General features: G+C 53.9%; 1 protein-coding gene across 6 annotated transcripts in view; it reads right to left on the reverse strand.

Moving 5' to 3' along the window:
* SLC41A3 (solute carrier family 41 member 3) overlaps positions 1 to 18,366 on the reverse strand; it is a 58,442-nt gene that overhangs the window by 5,510 nt on the left and 34,566 nt on the right. For 5 of the 6 annotated variants that reach the window (XM_002713135.6, XM_070049998.2, XM_070049999.2 and 2 more), the window contains 3 exons: positions 17,259 to 17,393; positions 15,118 to 15,266; positions 9,152 to 9,996 (listed from right to left, as the gene is read on the reverse strand). In XM_002713135.6, the coding sequence (XP_002713181.3) occupies positions 9,787 to 9,996; positions 15,118 to 15,266; positions 17,259 to 17,393 (494 nt within the window). In that variant the 3' untranslated portion in view covers positions 9,152 to 9,786. Of the gene's footprint in view, positions 1 to 9,151; positions 9,997 to 15,117; positions 15,267 to 17,258; positions 17,394 to 18,366 lie in introns of those variants that run through there. The other variant, XM_089306561.1, reaches the window with a different exon arrangement.

The following is an 18,366-nucleotide window of genomic DNA, read 5'->3' on the forward strand; positions in this document are numbered from 1 at the left end:
AAAATCCTCCAAGTGTCTGCAGGGTGGGAGGAGGCGACTCTGGGTGAGCTGCCAGCTCGCCTGTGGGAGGGACGGGTGTGGATGGAAGCTGTGGGCACAGTGCCCCTGCCCTAGATGATACTGCTTTCAAACGGGGTACTACAGGAAGGAGGACTTCTTTTTCTTTTTAGAGAAAATATCAAACATCTTTGGTTTTGCGCATTGGATGGGATGTGCGCCCCCTGCTGGTTTCTCTGCAGGTGTGCAGGCTTTGGTTTTCGCAGATTGAACCAAGTTCAGTGGACGTGGAGGGCAGGAAACCCGCGAAGCCAGAGCCCTAGCGCACTGTGCAGGAGGGAGGCAGTCAGCACCCTCACGAGCTCAGGGCAGTGTCAGTCCATTCTGAGGAAACACTGTTAACTTCGCAGTCCTGACTTTTTTCCCCCCAAGAAACCTCTTACTGAATGCGTACAGATTTCATAAGTACAACTTTAGGAATACAGTGATTCTTCCCATCATCCCCGCCCTCATTCACAGCCCACCTCCACCTCCCTCTCCCATTCCCAGTCCCATTGTCCATTAAGAAAAAAAAAAAAACTGTTCCTCCATATTCAAGGCAAAGGCTGTTCAAGTCCTTGCTTCTCCAAGTGTCAGTTTCACTCCTACAGATTTCCTCATAGGCGCTGTATTAGTTATCGCAGATCGGGGAGAACACATGGTGTCTCTCCCTGTGGTACTGGCTTCTTGCACTAGGTATGATGTTTTCCAGCTTCATCCATTTGGTTGCAAATGACTGGATTTCATGTTTTTTTTTTTTAACTGCTGTGTAGTATTCCATAGAGTACATATCCTATAATTTCCTTTTTTAATGATTTATGTATTTGAAAGTCAGAGTTAAACAGAAGGTAAGTAAGGCAGAGAGAGAGAGAGAGAGAGAGAATCTTCCTTCTGCTGGTTCACTTCTCAATTGGCCGTAACAGCTGGAGCTATGCCAATATGAAGGCAGGAGCCAGGAGATTGTTCCAGGTCTCCCATGTGGGTGCAGGGGCCCGAGGACTTGAGCCATCTACTACAGCTGGGACTTGAACTGGTGCCCATATGGGATGTGGGCACTGCAGGCGGCAGCTTTACCCTCTACGCCACAGCGCCGGCCCTGCATAATTTCTTTATCCAGTCTTCAGTTGACGGGCATTTAGGTTGATTCCATGTCTCAGCTGTTGTGAATTGAGCTGCAGTGAACGTGGGGGTGCAGACAACTCTTGTATTTGCAGATTTCATTTCCCTTGGGTAAATTCCCAGGAGCGGGATGGCTGAGTGACACGGTAGGTCTATATTCAGACTTCTGAGGTATCTCCAAACTGATTTCCATAGTGGTTTTACAAGTTTTCAGTCTTTACTTTTTATTTTTTTATTTTTTAACTTTTATTTAATGAATATAAATTTCCAAAGTACAGCTTATGGATTACAATGGCTTCCCCCCCCCCATAACGTCCCTCCCACCCGCAACCCTCCCCTTTCCCACTCCCTCTCCCCTTACATTCACATCAAGATTCATTTTCAATTCTCTTTATATACAGAAGATCAGTTTAGCATACATTAAGTAAAGATTTCAACAGTTTGCACCCACATAGAAACACAAAGTGAAAAATACTGTTTGAGTACTAGTTAAAGCATTAAATCACAATGTACAGCACATTAAGGACAGAGATCCTACATGAGGAGTAAGTGCACAGTGACTCCTGTTGTTGACTTAACAAATTGACACTCTTGTTTATGGCATCAGTAATCACCCTAGGCTCTTGTCATGAGCTGCCAAGGCTATGGAAGCCTTTTGAGTTCACTGACTCTGATCATATTTAGACAAGGTCATAGTCAAAGTGGAAGTTCTCTCCTCCCTTCAGAGCAAGGTACCTCCTCCTTTGATGACCTATTCTTTCCACTGGGACCTCACTCACAGAGATCTTTCATTTGGGCCATTTTTTTTTTCCAGAGTATCTTGGCTTTCCATGCCTGAAATACTCTCATGGGCTTTTCAGCCGGATCCACATGCCTTAAGAGCTGATTCTGAGGCCAGAGTGGTATTTAGGACATCTGCCATTCTATGGGTCTGCTGTGTATCCCGCTTCCAATGTTGGATTGTTCTCTCCCTTTTTTATTCTATCAGCTAGTATTTGCAGACACTAGTCTTGTTTGTGTGATCCCTTTGGCTCTTAGTCCTATCATTATGATCAATTGTGAACAGAAATTAATCACTGGGACTAGTGAGATGGCATTGGTACATGCCACCTTGATGGGATTGAATTGGAATCCCCTGGTATGTTTCTAACTCTACCATTTGGGGTAAGTCAGCTTGAGCATGTACTGAATTGCACATCTCTTCCCTCTCTTATTCCCACTCTTATATTTAACAGCCATCACTTTTCAGTTAAGTTTCAACACTTAAGAATAACTGTGGGGGCTGGCGCCGTGGCTCAATAGGCTAATCCTCCGCCTTGCGGCACTGGCACACCGTGTTCTAGTCCCGGTCGGGGCACCGGATTCTTTCCCAGCTGCCCCTCTTCCAGGCCAGCTCTCTGCTGTGGCCCAGGAGTGCAGTGGAGGACGGCCCACGTGCTTGGGCCCTGCACCCGCATGGGAGACCAGGAGAAGCACCTGGCTCCTGGCTTCGGATCAGCGCGGTGTGCCGGCTTGCGCTGTGGCCGCGGCAGCCATTGGAGGGTGAACCAACGGCAGAAGGAAGACCTTTCTCTCTCTCTCTCTCTCTCTCTCTCTCACTGTCCACTCCGCCTGTCAAAAAAAAAAAAAATAACTGTGTATTGATTACAGTATTCAACCAAAAGTATTAAGTAGAACAAACAAACAAAAATACTAAGAGGGATAACGTATTAAGTTGTTCATCAACAGTCAGGGTGAGGGCTGATCAAGTCACCATTTCTCATAGTGTCCATTTCACTTTAACAGGTTTCCTTTTTGGTGCTCAGTTAGTTGTCACTGATCAGGGAGAACATATGATATTTGTCCCTTTGGGACTGGTTTATTTCACTCAGCATAATGTTTTCCAAATTCCTAATAGGGATCACTTTTCAGTTAAAATTTAAACACCTAAGAATAATTGTGTGTTAATTACAGAGTTTAACCAATAGTACTAGAACAAAAAAAAATACTAAAATGGATAAATGTTCAAGATCACTAGCAATCAGGGAAATGCAAATCAAAACCACAATGAGGTTTCACCTTACCCCGGTTAGAATGGCTCACATTCAGAAATCTACCAACAACAGATGCTGGAGAGGATGTGGGGAAAAAGGGACACTAACCCACTGTTGGTGGGAATGCAAACTGGTTAAGCCACTATGGAAGTCAGTCTGGAGATTCCTCAGAAACCTGAATATAACCCTACCATACAACCCAGCCATACCACTCCTTGGAATTTACCCAAAGGAAATTAAATTGGCAAACAAAAAAGCTGTCTGCACTATGTTTATTGCAGCTCAATTCACAATAGCTAAGACCTGGAACCAACCCAAATGCCCATCAACAGTAGACTGGATAAAGAAATTATGGGACATGTACTCTATAGAATACTATACAGCAGTCAAAAACAATGAAATTCGGTCATTTGCAACAAGATGGAGGAATCTGGAAAACATCATGCTGAGTGAATGAAGCCAGTCCCAAAGGGACAAATATCATATGTTCTCCCTGATCAGCGACAACTAACTGAACACCAAAGGGGAAACTTGTTGAAGTGAAATGGACACTATGAGAAACAGTGACTTGATCAGCTCTTGTCCTGACTGTTGATGTACAATGTAATACTTTATCCATCTTAGTATTTTTTTTGTTCCAGTCTTTACTTTTTAAAAAACTAATCTGCAAAACCCTTTTAAAGAGATTTATTTTATTTATTTTAAAGGCAGTGTTGGGAGAGACAGAGCTCTTCCATCTGGTGGTCTCTCCCAACACGGCCACAGTGGCCAGGGCTGAGCCAGGCCCAATCCAGGGGGCAGGAGCTTCATTAGTGTCTCGCATGTGGGTGGCAGGGACCTGAGCACTTGGGCCATCATCTGCTGCTTTTCCCAGGCCATTGGCAGGGAGTTGGGTCAGAGTGGAGCAGCTGGGACACAAAGCAGCACTCACAGGGTATGCTGGCTTCGTGGACGGTGTTTGTAAGCTTTGTGTATAAGCTTTACCCACTGGAAGAGGGGCAACCGGGACAGAATCCGGTGCCCCAACTGGGACTAGAACGCGGGGTGCCAGCGCCGCAGGCAGAGGATTAGCCTATTGAGCCATGGTGCCGGCCGGAATAAATACACTTTCCCAGGCTCATCCCATCTGCCCCAGGCCAGGAAATAGTGGGGAGGGTAGCGGTTCCACCTCCATTTTAACAACCAGGAATTCAAGTGCCACGCAAGCAAAGTGACTGCAAAGCTTCCAGGCAATTTGCAGACCCTGGGAGGCAGCGGGTGAGGGCTCAAGTACCTGACAGCGGGGCACCATGACTGACAGCTCCAGCGGAGCCGCTGCTGGACAGCTCCTTGTCCAACTGCACGGGGGCGGGGCCAGTAACCGGCAGCCGTATCACATGGCTGATCTCAGCAGCTTGCCCACCCACGGGGTCGGTGATTGACAGGGGGACGGCTGCAGGTAAGCCCACCTCCCACGCACCAGCAACCCCTGCCCCTTTGCTCATAGCACAAGTTCCACAAGGTTGCAAACGTGCGACCAGCACTGGCTGCAGGAAGTGTCTGCTGCCTGCCCCCGTAACCTGTCATCGGAATAATGTCATCATAATAGAATTTCCATGGGGTGCACGCCCTCTCCCATCATGCACCTGACACCACGACGTTTCCGGTATTTGCGTAAAGGGGCCTAGAAATGGGTGGCGCTCAAGCCCCGCCCCTAATTCCTTTCCATTTTGAATATTCAGTTGGGCTCTACCCCAGACAGCAGCCCCTGTGCCTCCAGAGGGCACACAGGGAAGGCTTGTCCGTGGTTGCGGGCTTTCTGTCCTCTATCAGGGCTTTTCACTGCTGGGTGATTTTTGTTCTTTGTTTGGGGCCTTTCTGTATTTTCGGCCGTTTGCTCACACACAGCTCGGTTCTTGAGCTTGCACTCTTGTTTGGCTCTGAGAAAATCCTGCTCTCTTGTGCGTCTTTATGCCCCCGCCTTTGAATAACTTCATGCATGGAGGGAGAACCTGCACGAAGCCAGCTGGGAGCCCCCAGCCCACAACACACACCACGCCCCCTCTGCACACAAGGATCGCTAAAAGACCAAGACAAAATCATCAAGTGCTGGGCCCCTCCCTACGCCTTGCCACCACACCAAGGCTACTATATAAAGAACTGCAAAACTCAGACTTTAAGACGTCTCTAGGGAACCCCAAAGACAACACAAATAAAGCAAAAATTAGAAAAGAAATTTTAGTTTCTGACACCTACTGCAAAAACAAACAGCAAACACAGCCTAACCCCGGTCCAATTAACATAAAAAACTCACAGCAAAGAGCTACATACCCCTGTTCCCTTATATATATTACGTTCAACATTCGACAAAGAAATCACAAGACATACTAAAGACGAAGTAGACAGAGCAAGTGCCAGATCTACACTCGGATATGCTGGAGAGGTTGGGGTTATCAGACAGGAAATATAAAACTATGGCCAATGTGCAGACAGCTTTAAAAGCAGATAACATGAAAGGACAGAGGGTAAATTAAGTGGAGATGGAAATTCGGAAAAAGACAGAGGGGTGGGTGTTGTGGTGCAGGTCAAACTGAGGCTGGGGACCCCAGGACGTGTCCAGCCATGATTGCAAACTGAAATTCAGCTCTGAGAGTAGGTGAAGCTACCACCAGGCAGCTGCATCCCATATTAGAGGGCTGGTTTAAGTCCCGGCCGCTAATGCACCTGGGAAGCAGTGGGCGACAGCTCAGGTATTTGAATTCCTGCCACCCACACGGCTCGCTCTCTTCCTCCCTCTCTCTCTCTCTCTCCCCCCACCCCCATCTCTGCCACTCTACCTTCCAAATAAATAACTCTGTAAAATATATACCCAGTCTGAAATTATTTTTGACCATAACCTTTGAACTGACCTTGAATTTGGTAGCGACCTTGAATCTGACCTTCGCTCTTACCTTGGTTCGAACTCTCATCTTCTTCCTGCCAATCACTGAGACTGTGTCAGATCTGCCTGTAAATTCAGCTTGATCATGACCTTGGCTTTGAGCAGGAGCTTGATCTTGCCCTTCACCCTGACTCAGATGGTTTTCCTCACGCTCTGGCCTTCGGGGCAAGCACGGCCTGGAACAGTTTAACTGGACACCGGGTGTGACTGCAGCTCACCCCAGTCCTGGGTCTCTCCTCGCTCATGATGGCAGCCTCAGGTATGGAGTTTACCTGGTGGCCACTCAGCCCTGCTGCTCCTCCCAGGGGACGGCATCAGGGCTCAGCCGGTCAACGTCTCTCCTGGCTGGGCCGACCTCCGTGGATGAGCTCAGAGCCGTGCACACACACTGCTCTCCGTGCACAGTCCTGATGGTCTTCTCATCCCAACAGAAAAATTCCTCCCCGGGGAACGACCTCAGCCGGGAGGAAAAATTCATCCCAGAAACTGACCTCGTGCCAGCAGGTGCTGTCCTCAACCCAAAGAACAGAGCCCGGCCTCAGGTCCACCCACAGCAGGCGCGGTCCTGGGCTGAGTCCGCCCAGCTGCTTCACTCCCGTAGCGGATCCGTCCCTGACGCCTCAGTCCCTGCTTCTACTTCTACCCTTGTCCCCACTCCAGACCACCTAATACTATTTCAGAGTCAGCATTCCTCAAGCTACTTGGGGTTAGGTGTCTGTGAGTCGCTTGCATTGCAAAGCATCAGGCAGGAAGAATCTCCAGGCTTTTCCCAATGCGGCGTCGTCTTGGTGTCAGCAAAGGGGTTTGGTTTCTAACCATTTCATTGGTTCCTACGGGATGCAGGTGCCAGAGAGACGTAGACAGGGAAGTGACAACAGAACCAGAGGAAATCGGGGAACTGTGGCCAAGGGAACCCTTTCCCTCGGTGGCAAGGCGGCTGCGGCGCTCCTTGGCTGCTCCCGAGGAGCCCTCCCGTACCGGGGGAGGTGACGCAGCCGGCCGACACACTGGGCTTACGGTCCTGCTCCGCCACAATCCCCGGCACCATCCGAGCCCCTCTGTGCTGTTGCGCAGTGCCCGAGGCTGCACAGCTTCCCCTGGGGTTGGTCTGGCTCGCGATCCTGGTGGCTGCAGGTCCCCACAGCTTGGTGCTGGTGTCCCAGGGCGAGGCCGCTGCTGGGTGACAACGTGCTGGAACGCAGAGGGGGCCAGCAGTGTGCGGCAGGGGCACAGGTGCGAGCGAGGATGCAGACGCGGGAGGAGCGGCCAGGTGCACGCTTGTTATCCTGGAACGGATCCGCTCCCACGACGCGCTCCCTGCTCCTGCGAGATGGCGTCGCCCCATGGCCTAATTCCCTCCAGAACCCTGGCTTCTTGCTTGGTAGCACCGCCCTGGGGACCGAGTCGCTGACACAGGAACCTCCAGGCGAGACACCCAGACCTCCCCCAACCCCAATCCCATGAGCAGCATTCTCAGCACAGCGACGGAAGCCCTTACGCGAGCTACTCTACGGAGAAAGAGGCTCATTCTGACCTTGGTTCTGGAGGCACAAGGTCTACACAGCAGGGCACAGGGTTCTGCCAGAGCCCCCTGGGCGGCCTCACATCTTGGTGGGAGCAGGCGTACGTGCTCCTCAGAGAGGCGCCGAGATGCACTCTCGGGGACCCTAGCAACCCCCCAGACGCCCTGCCTCTGGACACCACCCTCACTGACACACAGGACCTGGAGAGGGGCGGGGCAGTCACGCCGACCCAAGCTCCCAAGCTGCGTAACTGCCCCGGGAGGCCCCGCCAGGCCTCAGCTCCACACCTGCTGGCCTCTTGTTGCTGGGAGCCTCTCACAATGGTTCTCACCCGGGACCCCACACCCTCACCCCGTCCCTAACCCAACGCACACCCTTAAGCCCTTCCGTTCCTGAGTCTCAGGGACATCGGATACTGCGTTCCCCTCCCCTTGGGTCTCCTGGACGGTGTGCTCCCGTCCCCTCTCCCTCCCCTCCCCGCAGCCCTTTCTCTGCCTTGGCACTGCGGGGTCCCTGTGCTCCAGCAGCTCAATAAACCCTGCAGGGTCTCAAGCTGCAGTCCTGCACAGGGCCCTGCCTCCCATATATCCACGACAAAGTCCATCCACCCAAATGCTCCCGCACCCCCAGCCCCTCCTACCGCGTCTGATTAACTCCCACTCATCCTTGGATCTCAGGTCCAAGGTCATTTTCTGATGGGGGGCGGGGGAGTCTGTCCTGAGCTCCTTTACTGCACCCATAGCTTGGGTCTGAGCCAGAATGCCTAGGGCCCTGGGCAGTTCAGAAACCTCACAAAGCCTCAGTGTGCTCATCTGTACAAGGGGCTGATAACAGAGCTTAATGACAGGGGTGATGAGGGCTTTGCCCAGTGTGGCCCCAGGACCCAGCCTGAGACATGGCACCGAGCTGTGCTGAGTGCCCCTCCCCCTCCCAGGCCTGGCTCTGTGCCCCAGGCGACTCCCGTGGACCATCAGCAAGGTTCCTCAGTCACGGAACTTCGGGTCGGGTTTGGCCTGGGAGACTCCGGCGGGGGAAGAGCCGGCGGCCAGAGAAGAGGGCGGGGGGCCGGGGGTTCATCTCCTGATCCTAAGTTGTCTCCAGGCCCGCCCCTACCCTGGGAGGCCCAGGCCCAGGGCGCCTCCCCATCCCCCATCCCATCAGGACACCGAAGCCACAGGTGCCACTTCGGTACTTGCCGAGTGAGTGAACATGTGTCCATCTACTTATCTCCAGGCGACAGTCCCTGGCCCCAGCCCTGGAAGAGGTCGCTGTGGGCCCCTAAGCAGCAGGAAGGGAGCGTGCCTTGGAGGACAGAACGGAATCAGCAGCTGAGGGCCGAGTCACGTGACGCCTCCGTAAACCCACGTGGAGGCTCCTGCCCCAGGGGCGTGGCTTCTGCCGCCGGTGAAAGCTTGCATTTGGAACAGGCTCCCTGGCGACGCTGGGAGAAGTGCCCGGGGCGTGCGCTGTTGTAGTCTCACGCTGCGTTAACCACCACTGAAGACAAGAGAAGCCCGACAGACGGAACGCTACCTTTATTTTACACGTCTCTGATCCTGGAGTACTGAACAGAGGGTGCTGCTGACAACAAATTCTGCAAAAAGTGTAAACTACAGCAGTGACAAGGCTTAGAGGCTGCAGAGAGGCTGGGCACGGGAGGGAGCCAGGCCCCGCCCTGAGAGGCTGCACACGCTCCCGGGGCAAGAGCCGGGAGGGCAGAAAAGCCAGGCGCAGAGTCCTGAGCTTGGGGACAGCACGGATCCCCCTCCTGCTCCACTCCAGTCCACACTGCACAGACGAGAGCTGGGCCAAGCTGGGCCACGCCCCTTCTGTGGCTGCACCGGGCCAGAACACGGCACTCCCCCAACTCACACGCACACAGGCACGCACGCACGCACGCTCACGCTCAGCCAGCACACGGACACACACCCCGGGTCGCACCCTCCCAAGCGGCACTCCAGGCTCCAGGGTTCCAGCACGGGCTCCGGCGCCCCCTGCTGGAGTCGCAGCGCGTGTGCGTCTCCATAGCAGACTGAGGAAGGAAGGGCCACGGCCAAGGCCACTCCGGGGACCTGGCCAGGGGAGACACTGCGTCCTGTAACCCGCCGCGGGGAGGGAAACATCCTACTAAGCAACCAGGGCTGGCTGGGCTCGGCTAGGGAGGTCCAGAGGCCAGTTCTGAGAGGTCGGCCAGCTCTGCCTTGCTCCGGAGCAGCCAGTCGACCAGGAAGCAGAGGGCCAGGAGGCCCGTGCCCAGCAGGTCTCCCAGGCCCGTGAGGTAGGGGATGCAGTGGTTGTCAGGATCCAGGGCCTGGTGCCAGGTCAGTCGAACCATCACCTCGGCCAGGTACAGCAGGATCGTCACCTGTCACGACAGCCAGCAGACACGAAAGACCGAGTCAGAGAGACAAGAACAGGCGAGGAACAGCCACTGGGCTTCAATGGCAGACGCCCGGGGGCTCCGTCAGCCCCAGCCGCTCCCTGCTGTCCCGCCGCTCGTGGGGTCTGTCATGGATCCGTGTGCCGGAAGCCTGGGCCCCGCGTGGCAGGGGGGAGGTGCGGCTCCTTGCAGGGGTGAGGCCTGGTGGCGAGTAAGTAGGTTTCGAGGACGCCACCCTCGGAACTCCATTACTGCTGTCTCTGGGTAGTGGCTCGGGCCTTGCGGGTCCGGGCTAGGTCCCATGGGAGCTGCTTGTTGTAAGAGAGAGCTTGCGCCAGAGGCCCTGAGAGACAGACAGGTAGCCTCGTCCACCCACCCAGGATCTCGGGAAGCAGCTGAGCAGCCCTGTAGAGAGACTCAGCACACCAAGCTCCCTGGGAAGCAGCTGGGTGGCCCAGCCCCTCTCCTCCAGCCCCAGGGAGCAGCTGAGCGCACTGTTCCCTGAAGCTCTGCCCGCCGAGGCCCTGGGAAGCAGAGAGCTGGCCCTGCACGCCCACCCGCAGCGCCTGGTGTCACCGGGGCAGACTTTTCTGCTCCATGAGGTCACAGGGGCAGCCGCCAGAGCCCACTGGTACCCAGCGGCTCCGTGCACCTCCCACGCTGGCACCCGGGGGCTCTGTCTACCTCCAACACTGGCACCCGGGGGCTCCGTGCACCTCCCACACTGGTACCCGGGGGCTCCGTGCACCTCCACGCTGGTACCCGGGGGCTCTGTCTACCTCCCACACTGGTACCCTGGGGCTCTGTGCACCTCCCACACGTGGACTCGTGGGTACCCCGCCCTCCCCCCAACCCTCAGGAGCTCATGGGAGCCCCATCCCTGCAGGTGGGTCCAGCACCCCCAAGCTGCCAGCAAACCCACGGGGTGTAAAAGAGCCGCATCCTAGCTGGCATCCTCACTGAGACAGACATGGCCATCAAAGATGACAACCCAAGAAGCCACATGGCACTACACCGATGCTCCCGCCGGGGAGTCAAGGCAATGCGGCCTGGTCGACACCCCGGGACACAGCAGCGGGAGGAAGTCCTGTGCGGTGACAGCCACCTCCGATACTAGGAGAGGGAAGGCGTTTCCAGGAGAAACACAAAACAGAAATTCACACCAGACAGCCCCGCGGGCTCTAGGGAGTCCCACATTAGGAGCAAAGGATGCGAACTCAAATGACGAAAACACACAGAAATACAACACTCAACAGCAGAGCAGATACACAGAGAGAAGCAAACCCAGTCACCAAACCACCAGAGCGAACAGGAGGAGAGAAGCGGAAAACGGGAACAGAGCGTATACAGCGCAGTGGCTGACGGGGATCCTGTAATTACAACCAGTAACTCCGAATACAAATGGGTTCCAGCCCTCAATCAAAAGACACAGAGTGGCTGACAGGGTTAAAACAGGACAAAGCAAGACTCAAGGGTGGGCTGCCTGCTGGAAACTTCCCCGGGAGAGGCACGCGTGGGCAGAGTGAGCGTGAAGCCGTGGAAAACCAGGCCGGGACCCAAAGTGAGCAGGAGCAGCTGTGCCCTCAGCACACACGAAAAGCGCGCCTCCAGTCGAACCCGCACCAAGAGCCGAGTCGCTGCTGCGGCACAGGGATCAGTCGACAAGCGGACATGCCAACCGGACACTTGCGCCCCGCGCGGGGCACTGAGGGACAGCAGATAACCATCACTCCATCTGCCAGGAGGCCGAGGCTCAGGTACAACCCTGGCCAGGGACATAACGCTCGCTTTCATCAATGGACGGTTTATATGGACCAAAAAAGCAACCAACAGAGCTGAACTATTCTACGGTCAAAGAGGACCTCAGGGACACATGTAGGGCATTTTATTCTGTGGCTGCAGCAGCCACATTTTTCCGGACAGACCATGTGTTAGTCCACCAAAAACCCCAAGAAGCTCAAAACTACTGAATGCATAGCGTGGACCGTCTCCGACCACAATGGACAAGCAACACCTCAGCAAGCACACAGATGCATGGGAATTAAACAACATCCTCTCGAGTGCCCGATGGGCCAAGGAAAAAACAAATGAAAGGCAAAATACAAAAGTTTCAGGAAAAGCAGTACTAAGAGGGATGTTTATAGCAATATATGCCTGTGCTAATAAAATATACACATTTCAAATAAGCAACCGCATGACACGACTCCAGGAAATAAATAGAAAAAGGAAACCAATTCCAAAATTAGCAGAATCCCACAGATCAGAGCAGAAATAAACAAAATAGAGTCTAAAAAATTACAAAAGATCGAAGAAGAGTTGGTGTCAAAAGACACAGAAAAAACTGACCATCCTTAGCTGGAGTAACCCAGGAAAAAGAAAAGGCCCCAATAAATAAAATCAGCAATGAAAGACGAGGTATTTGCACTGACACCTCAGAAATAAAACAAATCACTGAGGATTCTTGTAAACAGCTACATACGAACAACCTGGAAATCCTGGAACAAAGGGACTCATGTCTGGCCACAAATAACTGAGCCATGAGGACCACGAAAACCCAAACAGACCAACAAGCCCTGGGATCACATCAGTGATAAAATATTTCTCAACCACAGCCAGGCAAGAACACATCTAACAAGAAAACTGCAAACCCGTATCCCTGATGAACGCAGAAGCAAAGAGACTCAACAAAATAGTAGCAAATCAAGCCCAACAGCACATAAAAGGAACACACACGGTGAGCAGGTGGGACTTACCAGGGATGGAGGCAGGGATAGTCTAACATTTGCAAATCAACAAACGTAACATATTACATCAGTGGAAAGACACATAAAAACCACATGATCGTCTTGACAGATGCAAACAAAAAGCAGTCCTTAAATTCAACATCCACTTACGATTTTAATAGCAATGGAAAATAAGGTAGAGAGGAATGTCTCTCAACAGAGTAACAGTTTATATACATGGCAAACTCTGTAACACCAGATGGGAAAAAGCTGAAACCATTTCCACAAAGATCAGGAACAAGACAAGGGTATCCACTTTCTCCTCTCTTGTTCCAAACAGTATTGCAAAGCTTAGCCAGAGCACTAAGGCAAAAGAAATAAATACAAGGCTTTGAAACTGGAAAGCAGCGGTCAAATTATCCCTGTTTGCAGACAACACGTCTATAACTAAAGTCTCTAACCCGACTCCAAAACACTGTCAGAGCTGATAAATGAAATCAGGAATTTGCAGGGCATACTTTTTTTTTTATACTCCAATAATTAAGCCACTAAAACAGAAACCAAGAATGAAATCCCATCCATATTAGCTTAAAAATGAAATGAAGTGAAATAGTGAGGCATGGATTTGACCAAGGCTATGAATGATCTCTACAGGGAAAACTCTAAAACCCTGATGAAGGAAGATGCACAGAACACCAATGTATGGAAAGACAGCCCATGTTCATGGATCGGAAGAATGGTAGTAAAACATCCATGGTACCCAAATAAACCTGCAGGTCCAGTGCAACTCCTATCAGGAGAGCATCAACACTGTTCAGAGACTAAGACAAATCATTCACAAAAGTTGTATGAAACCACAAATGGCCCTGAACAGCCCAAGCAACCCTAAGCCAACACACAAAGCAAGACCTCTTAGAATACCTGACTTCAAACAGCAGCACAGGACTGGTTTAAAAACAGATACAGGACCAATGAGACAGAATAAAGATGCCAGAAATAAGCCCACGTATTTAAAGTCAAGATTTCCAGGGGCTGGCACTGTGGCATAGTGGGTTAAGCTACCATGTGCAGTGCCAGCATCCCACATGGGCGCCGGTTCGAATCCCGGCTGCTCCACTTCCGATCCAGCTCTCTGCTATGGCCTGGGTAAGCAGCAGAAGATGGCCCAAGTCCTTGGGGCCTGCACCTGTGTGACCAGGAAGAAGATACCAGCACTCACACGCCCTCTGTAGCACTGCTCACGGTCACCAAGACACAGCCTCAGCTGTCCGGCAGCAGGTGACTTCAGAGTGATGTGTGACACCACGGCAGACACCACAGGCTCTCACTTAGAGGCAGAAGGGAACAAGCTGATCTCCAACAAGCAGGGAACAGAACAGTGCCCACTACGGCATGGGAAGCGGGCGGGGCAGGAGGGATGGAGAGGGGATGCTTTGTGGGTGCAGGGGTGCAGCTGGGCGAGAGGAACAACTTCTAAGGACAACTCTGAATGTCCCCAGTACAAAGCAATGACGTGCGTGTGTGGGGACCTGTGTGCCAATCACCCGGATATGACGGTTACACTGTGTGTGTGCCGAGATGGCACAGCATGCCCTGGAAGTATGGAAGCTACCGCAGGTCACTTCAACACTAAAGTACACTAGGGGGCCAGCGCTGTGGCGCAACAGGTTAACACCCTGGCTTGAAGCACCGGCATACCATATGGGCACTGGTTCGAGACCCGGCTGCTCCACTTCCAATCCAGCTCTCTGCTATGGCCTGGGAAAGCAGCAGAAGATGGCCCAAGTCCTTGGGCCCCTGCACCCATGTGGGAGACCCAAAAGAAGCTCCTGGCTCCTGGCTTTGGATCAGTGCAGCTCCAGCTGTCGTGGCCAACTGGGGAGTGAACCATTGGATGGAAGACCTCTCTCTCTCTCTCTCTGACTCTCCTCTTTCTCTGTGTAACTCTGTAACTCTTTCAAATAAATAAATAAATATTTCAAAAAAAAAAAAAAACCACAATGGGCGTGGCTAGTGCCTGCCCACAGCAATGTAAACACAACTTGGGAGTCTGTGTGTGTGGGGGGGGGTTCCCTGGGCTCACTTCTCTAATGCCCTGATGATGACTGGGTACCAAGTGGTGTGCACGTGCAGGTAGCATGCAGTGTGTGGCATGTAGCATGTGGTGTGTAGTATAAGTGTGCCATGTATGGCATGTGGTGTGCAGTATGGAGCATACACCTTGTGACATGTAGCACGTGTAGTATGTAGCATGCAGTGTGCAGTAGCTGTTGTTGTCTGGACTCTTGGACTTGAACGAGCTGACTGCTCTTTCGGAAGACGGGGGCCCTGCCCACCAGGCACCCCCAACCCAGCCTGCTCCACCCCACGCAGTGCTGCTTACCTGGATCAGGCCCGCAAGCAGATACAGCACCACGAAGCTCTTGCTGTCTGTGACCGACTGGCCCTCCACCAGGTAGATGATGTAGAAGAAAATCAGGTGGCCCGGGACCACCAGGAAGAGCAGCACTCGGGCTGACATGGAGTTGACTTCTGGAAGACACAGAACCAAGAAGCCTGCAGGCCCGGCCCGGCGGCAGAGGCCACGTGAGAGTCCAGTGAGGCGCCCCCGTCCACCTGGGCACTTCCTCCGCAGCTGTTCCCTGGGCACCTGCTTGGGGGAAGGCAGGTTCTAGAAGCCAAGGACCGTCCCTCCCCTCCCCTCCCCTCCCCTCCCCTCCCCTCCCCTCCCCTCCGGGAGCCGACATCTCAGGGTAGAGACCAGCTGAAGCTGAGGGTGGGACAGAAGACTTCAGTACACTCCAGGCCCTCGCGCACTGCGACAGGGTAATGCGGTGCCGTTACGCCCGCACGGCCAACATGGCCACATTCTCTCCCACATCCCTGTTCAAGGCAGGAGTCGGAAAATCCTCCACGTGGCTGACACACGGTGACCCAGCAGGCGTTACACGGCGACGGCGCGGACGCTGGAAGTGACTCTAAGGAAGCATCATGAACACACGGGAGAGAGGTGAAAAGAGACAGAAAGCCCCAGACAGGAAGCAGCGCACACAAAGAACCAAATGGAAATTTCAGAAGCAAAGGAGAAAAAAAAAAGGGGGGGGGCAGAAGGAGCTCAAGGAATAGACTCAGATGCAGGGAGGGGAAGACAAGGGATAAAGCAAACGAGCTTGAAAAAAAAAAATCGCAGAACTTAGTGAAAAAAAAAAAAAAGGCAAAATCCCCGAGCAGAGCCTCCACTCCAGGCTGGTGGCTCTGTGCCAAGAGACCCAGCATTGGCGCCACCAGGATATCAGGGGTAAAGGAGAGAGTATTTGAAGAAACAGTGGCCCACAGTTCCCAAATTTGGAAAAAGCTCTAAAGCTATGAATTCAAGGGCCTTGGCAAAGCCCAGGTAAGAGAAATCATTAAAAAAAGAAAGCGCACATTAACTGATGTAATAATCCAGCTTCTCAAGAACACAGACAATCTCTGAATTAAGGAAGAGAGAAACACCACCGCACTCGCACGGTGACGCTGCAAATGCCAGCGGACTTCTCACCAGACGCCGGGGCCGGGAAGAGGTGGCACACTGCCCCAGGGCGAAAAACGCCTACAACCCCGAATACCTATCCATCTGAGAGGCACAGAGACAGGAGGAGACACAAAGAGAGAACTCCCGTGTGCTGGTCCACTCCCTCGCTGCCCACAACGGCCAGGGCTGGGCCAAGACCAAAACTGGGAGCCAGGAACCCAAGACAGGTGGCAGCGCCCCAGTTCCCCATGCTGGCGCAGCTGCCTCCCAGCGTCTGCATTAGCAGGAAGTTGTCGTAAGGGGCAGAGCTGGGGTTGGAACCCACCCACTCTGACAGGGACCGGGCGCCCCCAGCCGGTGTGTGAGCTGCGTGGAAAACCCGTCAGTGCTGCGCCCGCAGGGACGTCCTGGACGACAGCCGAAGGCAGTTCTTGAACCAAGAGTACACAATGGCAGGAAAGACCCAAAAACCCCTCGACGGCTCCCAGCGGCTCTCAGGACCGCAGCCGGCCCCCTCCTCTGGCTCCGAGCCCCTGTCTGAGCCCCTCATCCTGTCCCTGGCTCAGCGTCTTCCACCCTCTCCTGCTCGTGGGACCGGGTCTGGCCTCTCGGTCCTTCACGGCTGTCAGGCCCCTTCCTACCCCCAGGCCTTTGCTCATGCTGTTCGCTCTGGCCCACACATCCCTCCCCACCCCCAGCCCTGCTCGGCCTCAGAGGGGAGTGTCCAGACCCTTGCCTGCCTGTGGGCTCCAGGGTTCTCTCCGCACCCCACGCTGCTGCGTCGGGGAACACGTTACCACGTGTGACTGTGCTGGCTGGGCTCCTCGCTCAGCAGTGCCACCTGACCGGGGACACCTGCGGGCCAGCTCTGGGCCACCGAGCGCCAGAAAGGCAGAGCCCGGAGTCAGGGCGCTGGGGCCAGGAAGGTGACACGCGCTGTGGGTCAGGACGGCCCCCAGGCATCCGCGCCTCGGAACACCGGACGCCCAAGCTGGTCGCAGCAGACCCACCTGAGGTGCAGAACGTGGAGCAGGGGTTGGGCCAGAACTTCTTCATCCAGGGCGGCAGGACGCCAGGGGCGCTCCGAATGTGCAGGTAGGTGGAGATCCGGCTGGTCTGAATGGCCACCAGGTTGCCGCCGACACCTGCGGACACGGAACGAACCTCGTCTCCCCATCTTTCCACCAGCCTCTGGCTGCTGTCCCTTACTGTGAAGCCCACTTCCTCCAGGAGGCCTTCTTTGACTGACATAGCACTTGGTATCTTCTCCTCGCTTCCTGCCCGACCATGAATCTTTCTGGCACCAAGTGTGGGTGGCCCGACCTGGCGACTGGGGTACTGGGGTGGGCACTGCGTCACCTCGACAGCTGGCGTGTCCTAAGGTGAGGAGCTGTGACTGCCGAAGCAGTTTCTCGGTAGCACCTGTTGGCTGGAGGGAAGGGGGCGGTGGGATGGACAGGTGCAAGAGGAGCCTGATGGGCTACTCCGGGCGAGCGTCAGGGCCTCAAGGCCAGAGGAGCCAAGAGGAGCCAGACACAAACCAGAATACTGGGCAACACCAAGGATCTCTTCCCCTCAAGGCAGGAGGGGGAGGGAAGGGAACAGTAGCAGGGCCAGGCAGGAGGGGGAGAGTGGCAGGGACATCATGAAGAACAGGTGTTTTCTGGGCCTGCTGCCTGCAGTGCCAGCATCCCATATGGGCGCTGGTTCAAGTCCCAGCTGCTCCACTTCCCATCCAGCTCTCTGCTGTGGCCTGGGAAAGCAGTGGAAGATGGCCCAAGTCCTTGGGCCCCTGCACCCGCGTGGGAGAACTGGAAGAAGCTCATGGCTCCTGAATTCAGATCAGCACAGCTCTAGCCGTTGCGGCCATCTGGGAAGTGGACCAGTGGATGGAAGACCTCTCTCTCTCTGCCTCTCTGCAACTCTGTCTTTCAAATAAAGAAATAAATCTTTTTTTTTTTAAATAAGATAAAGAAAAGGCATTTTCTGCCACCCAATTGCTCTTTGCTTGCTGCATGGGTCCCTCTTTAGGGCCCCCAAATGACCAGGGCTGACCCCGCTTTCACAGACACTCTGGGTCCATGCGTGCAGGCCGCATGTTGGGAAGGGACAGGAGGG

The sequence above is a fragment of the Oryctolagus cuniculus genome, chromosome 10 (genome assembly GCF_051225735.1).
Source record: "Oryctolagus cuniculus isolate XC-2025 breed Fujian yellow rabbit chromosome 10, ASM5122573v1, whole genome shotgun sequence".
In the NCBI taxonomy this organism is placed as follows: Eukaryota; Metazoa; Chordata; class Mammalia; order Lagomorpha; family Leporidae; genus Oryctolagus; species Oryctolagus cuniculus.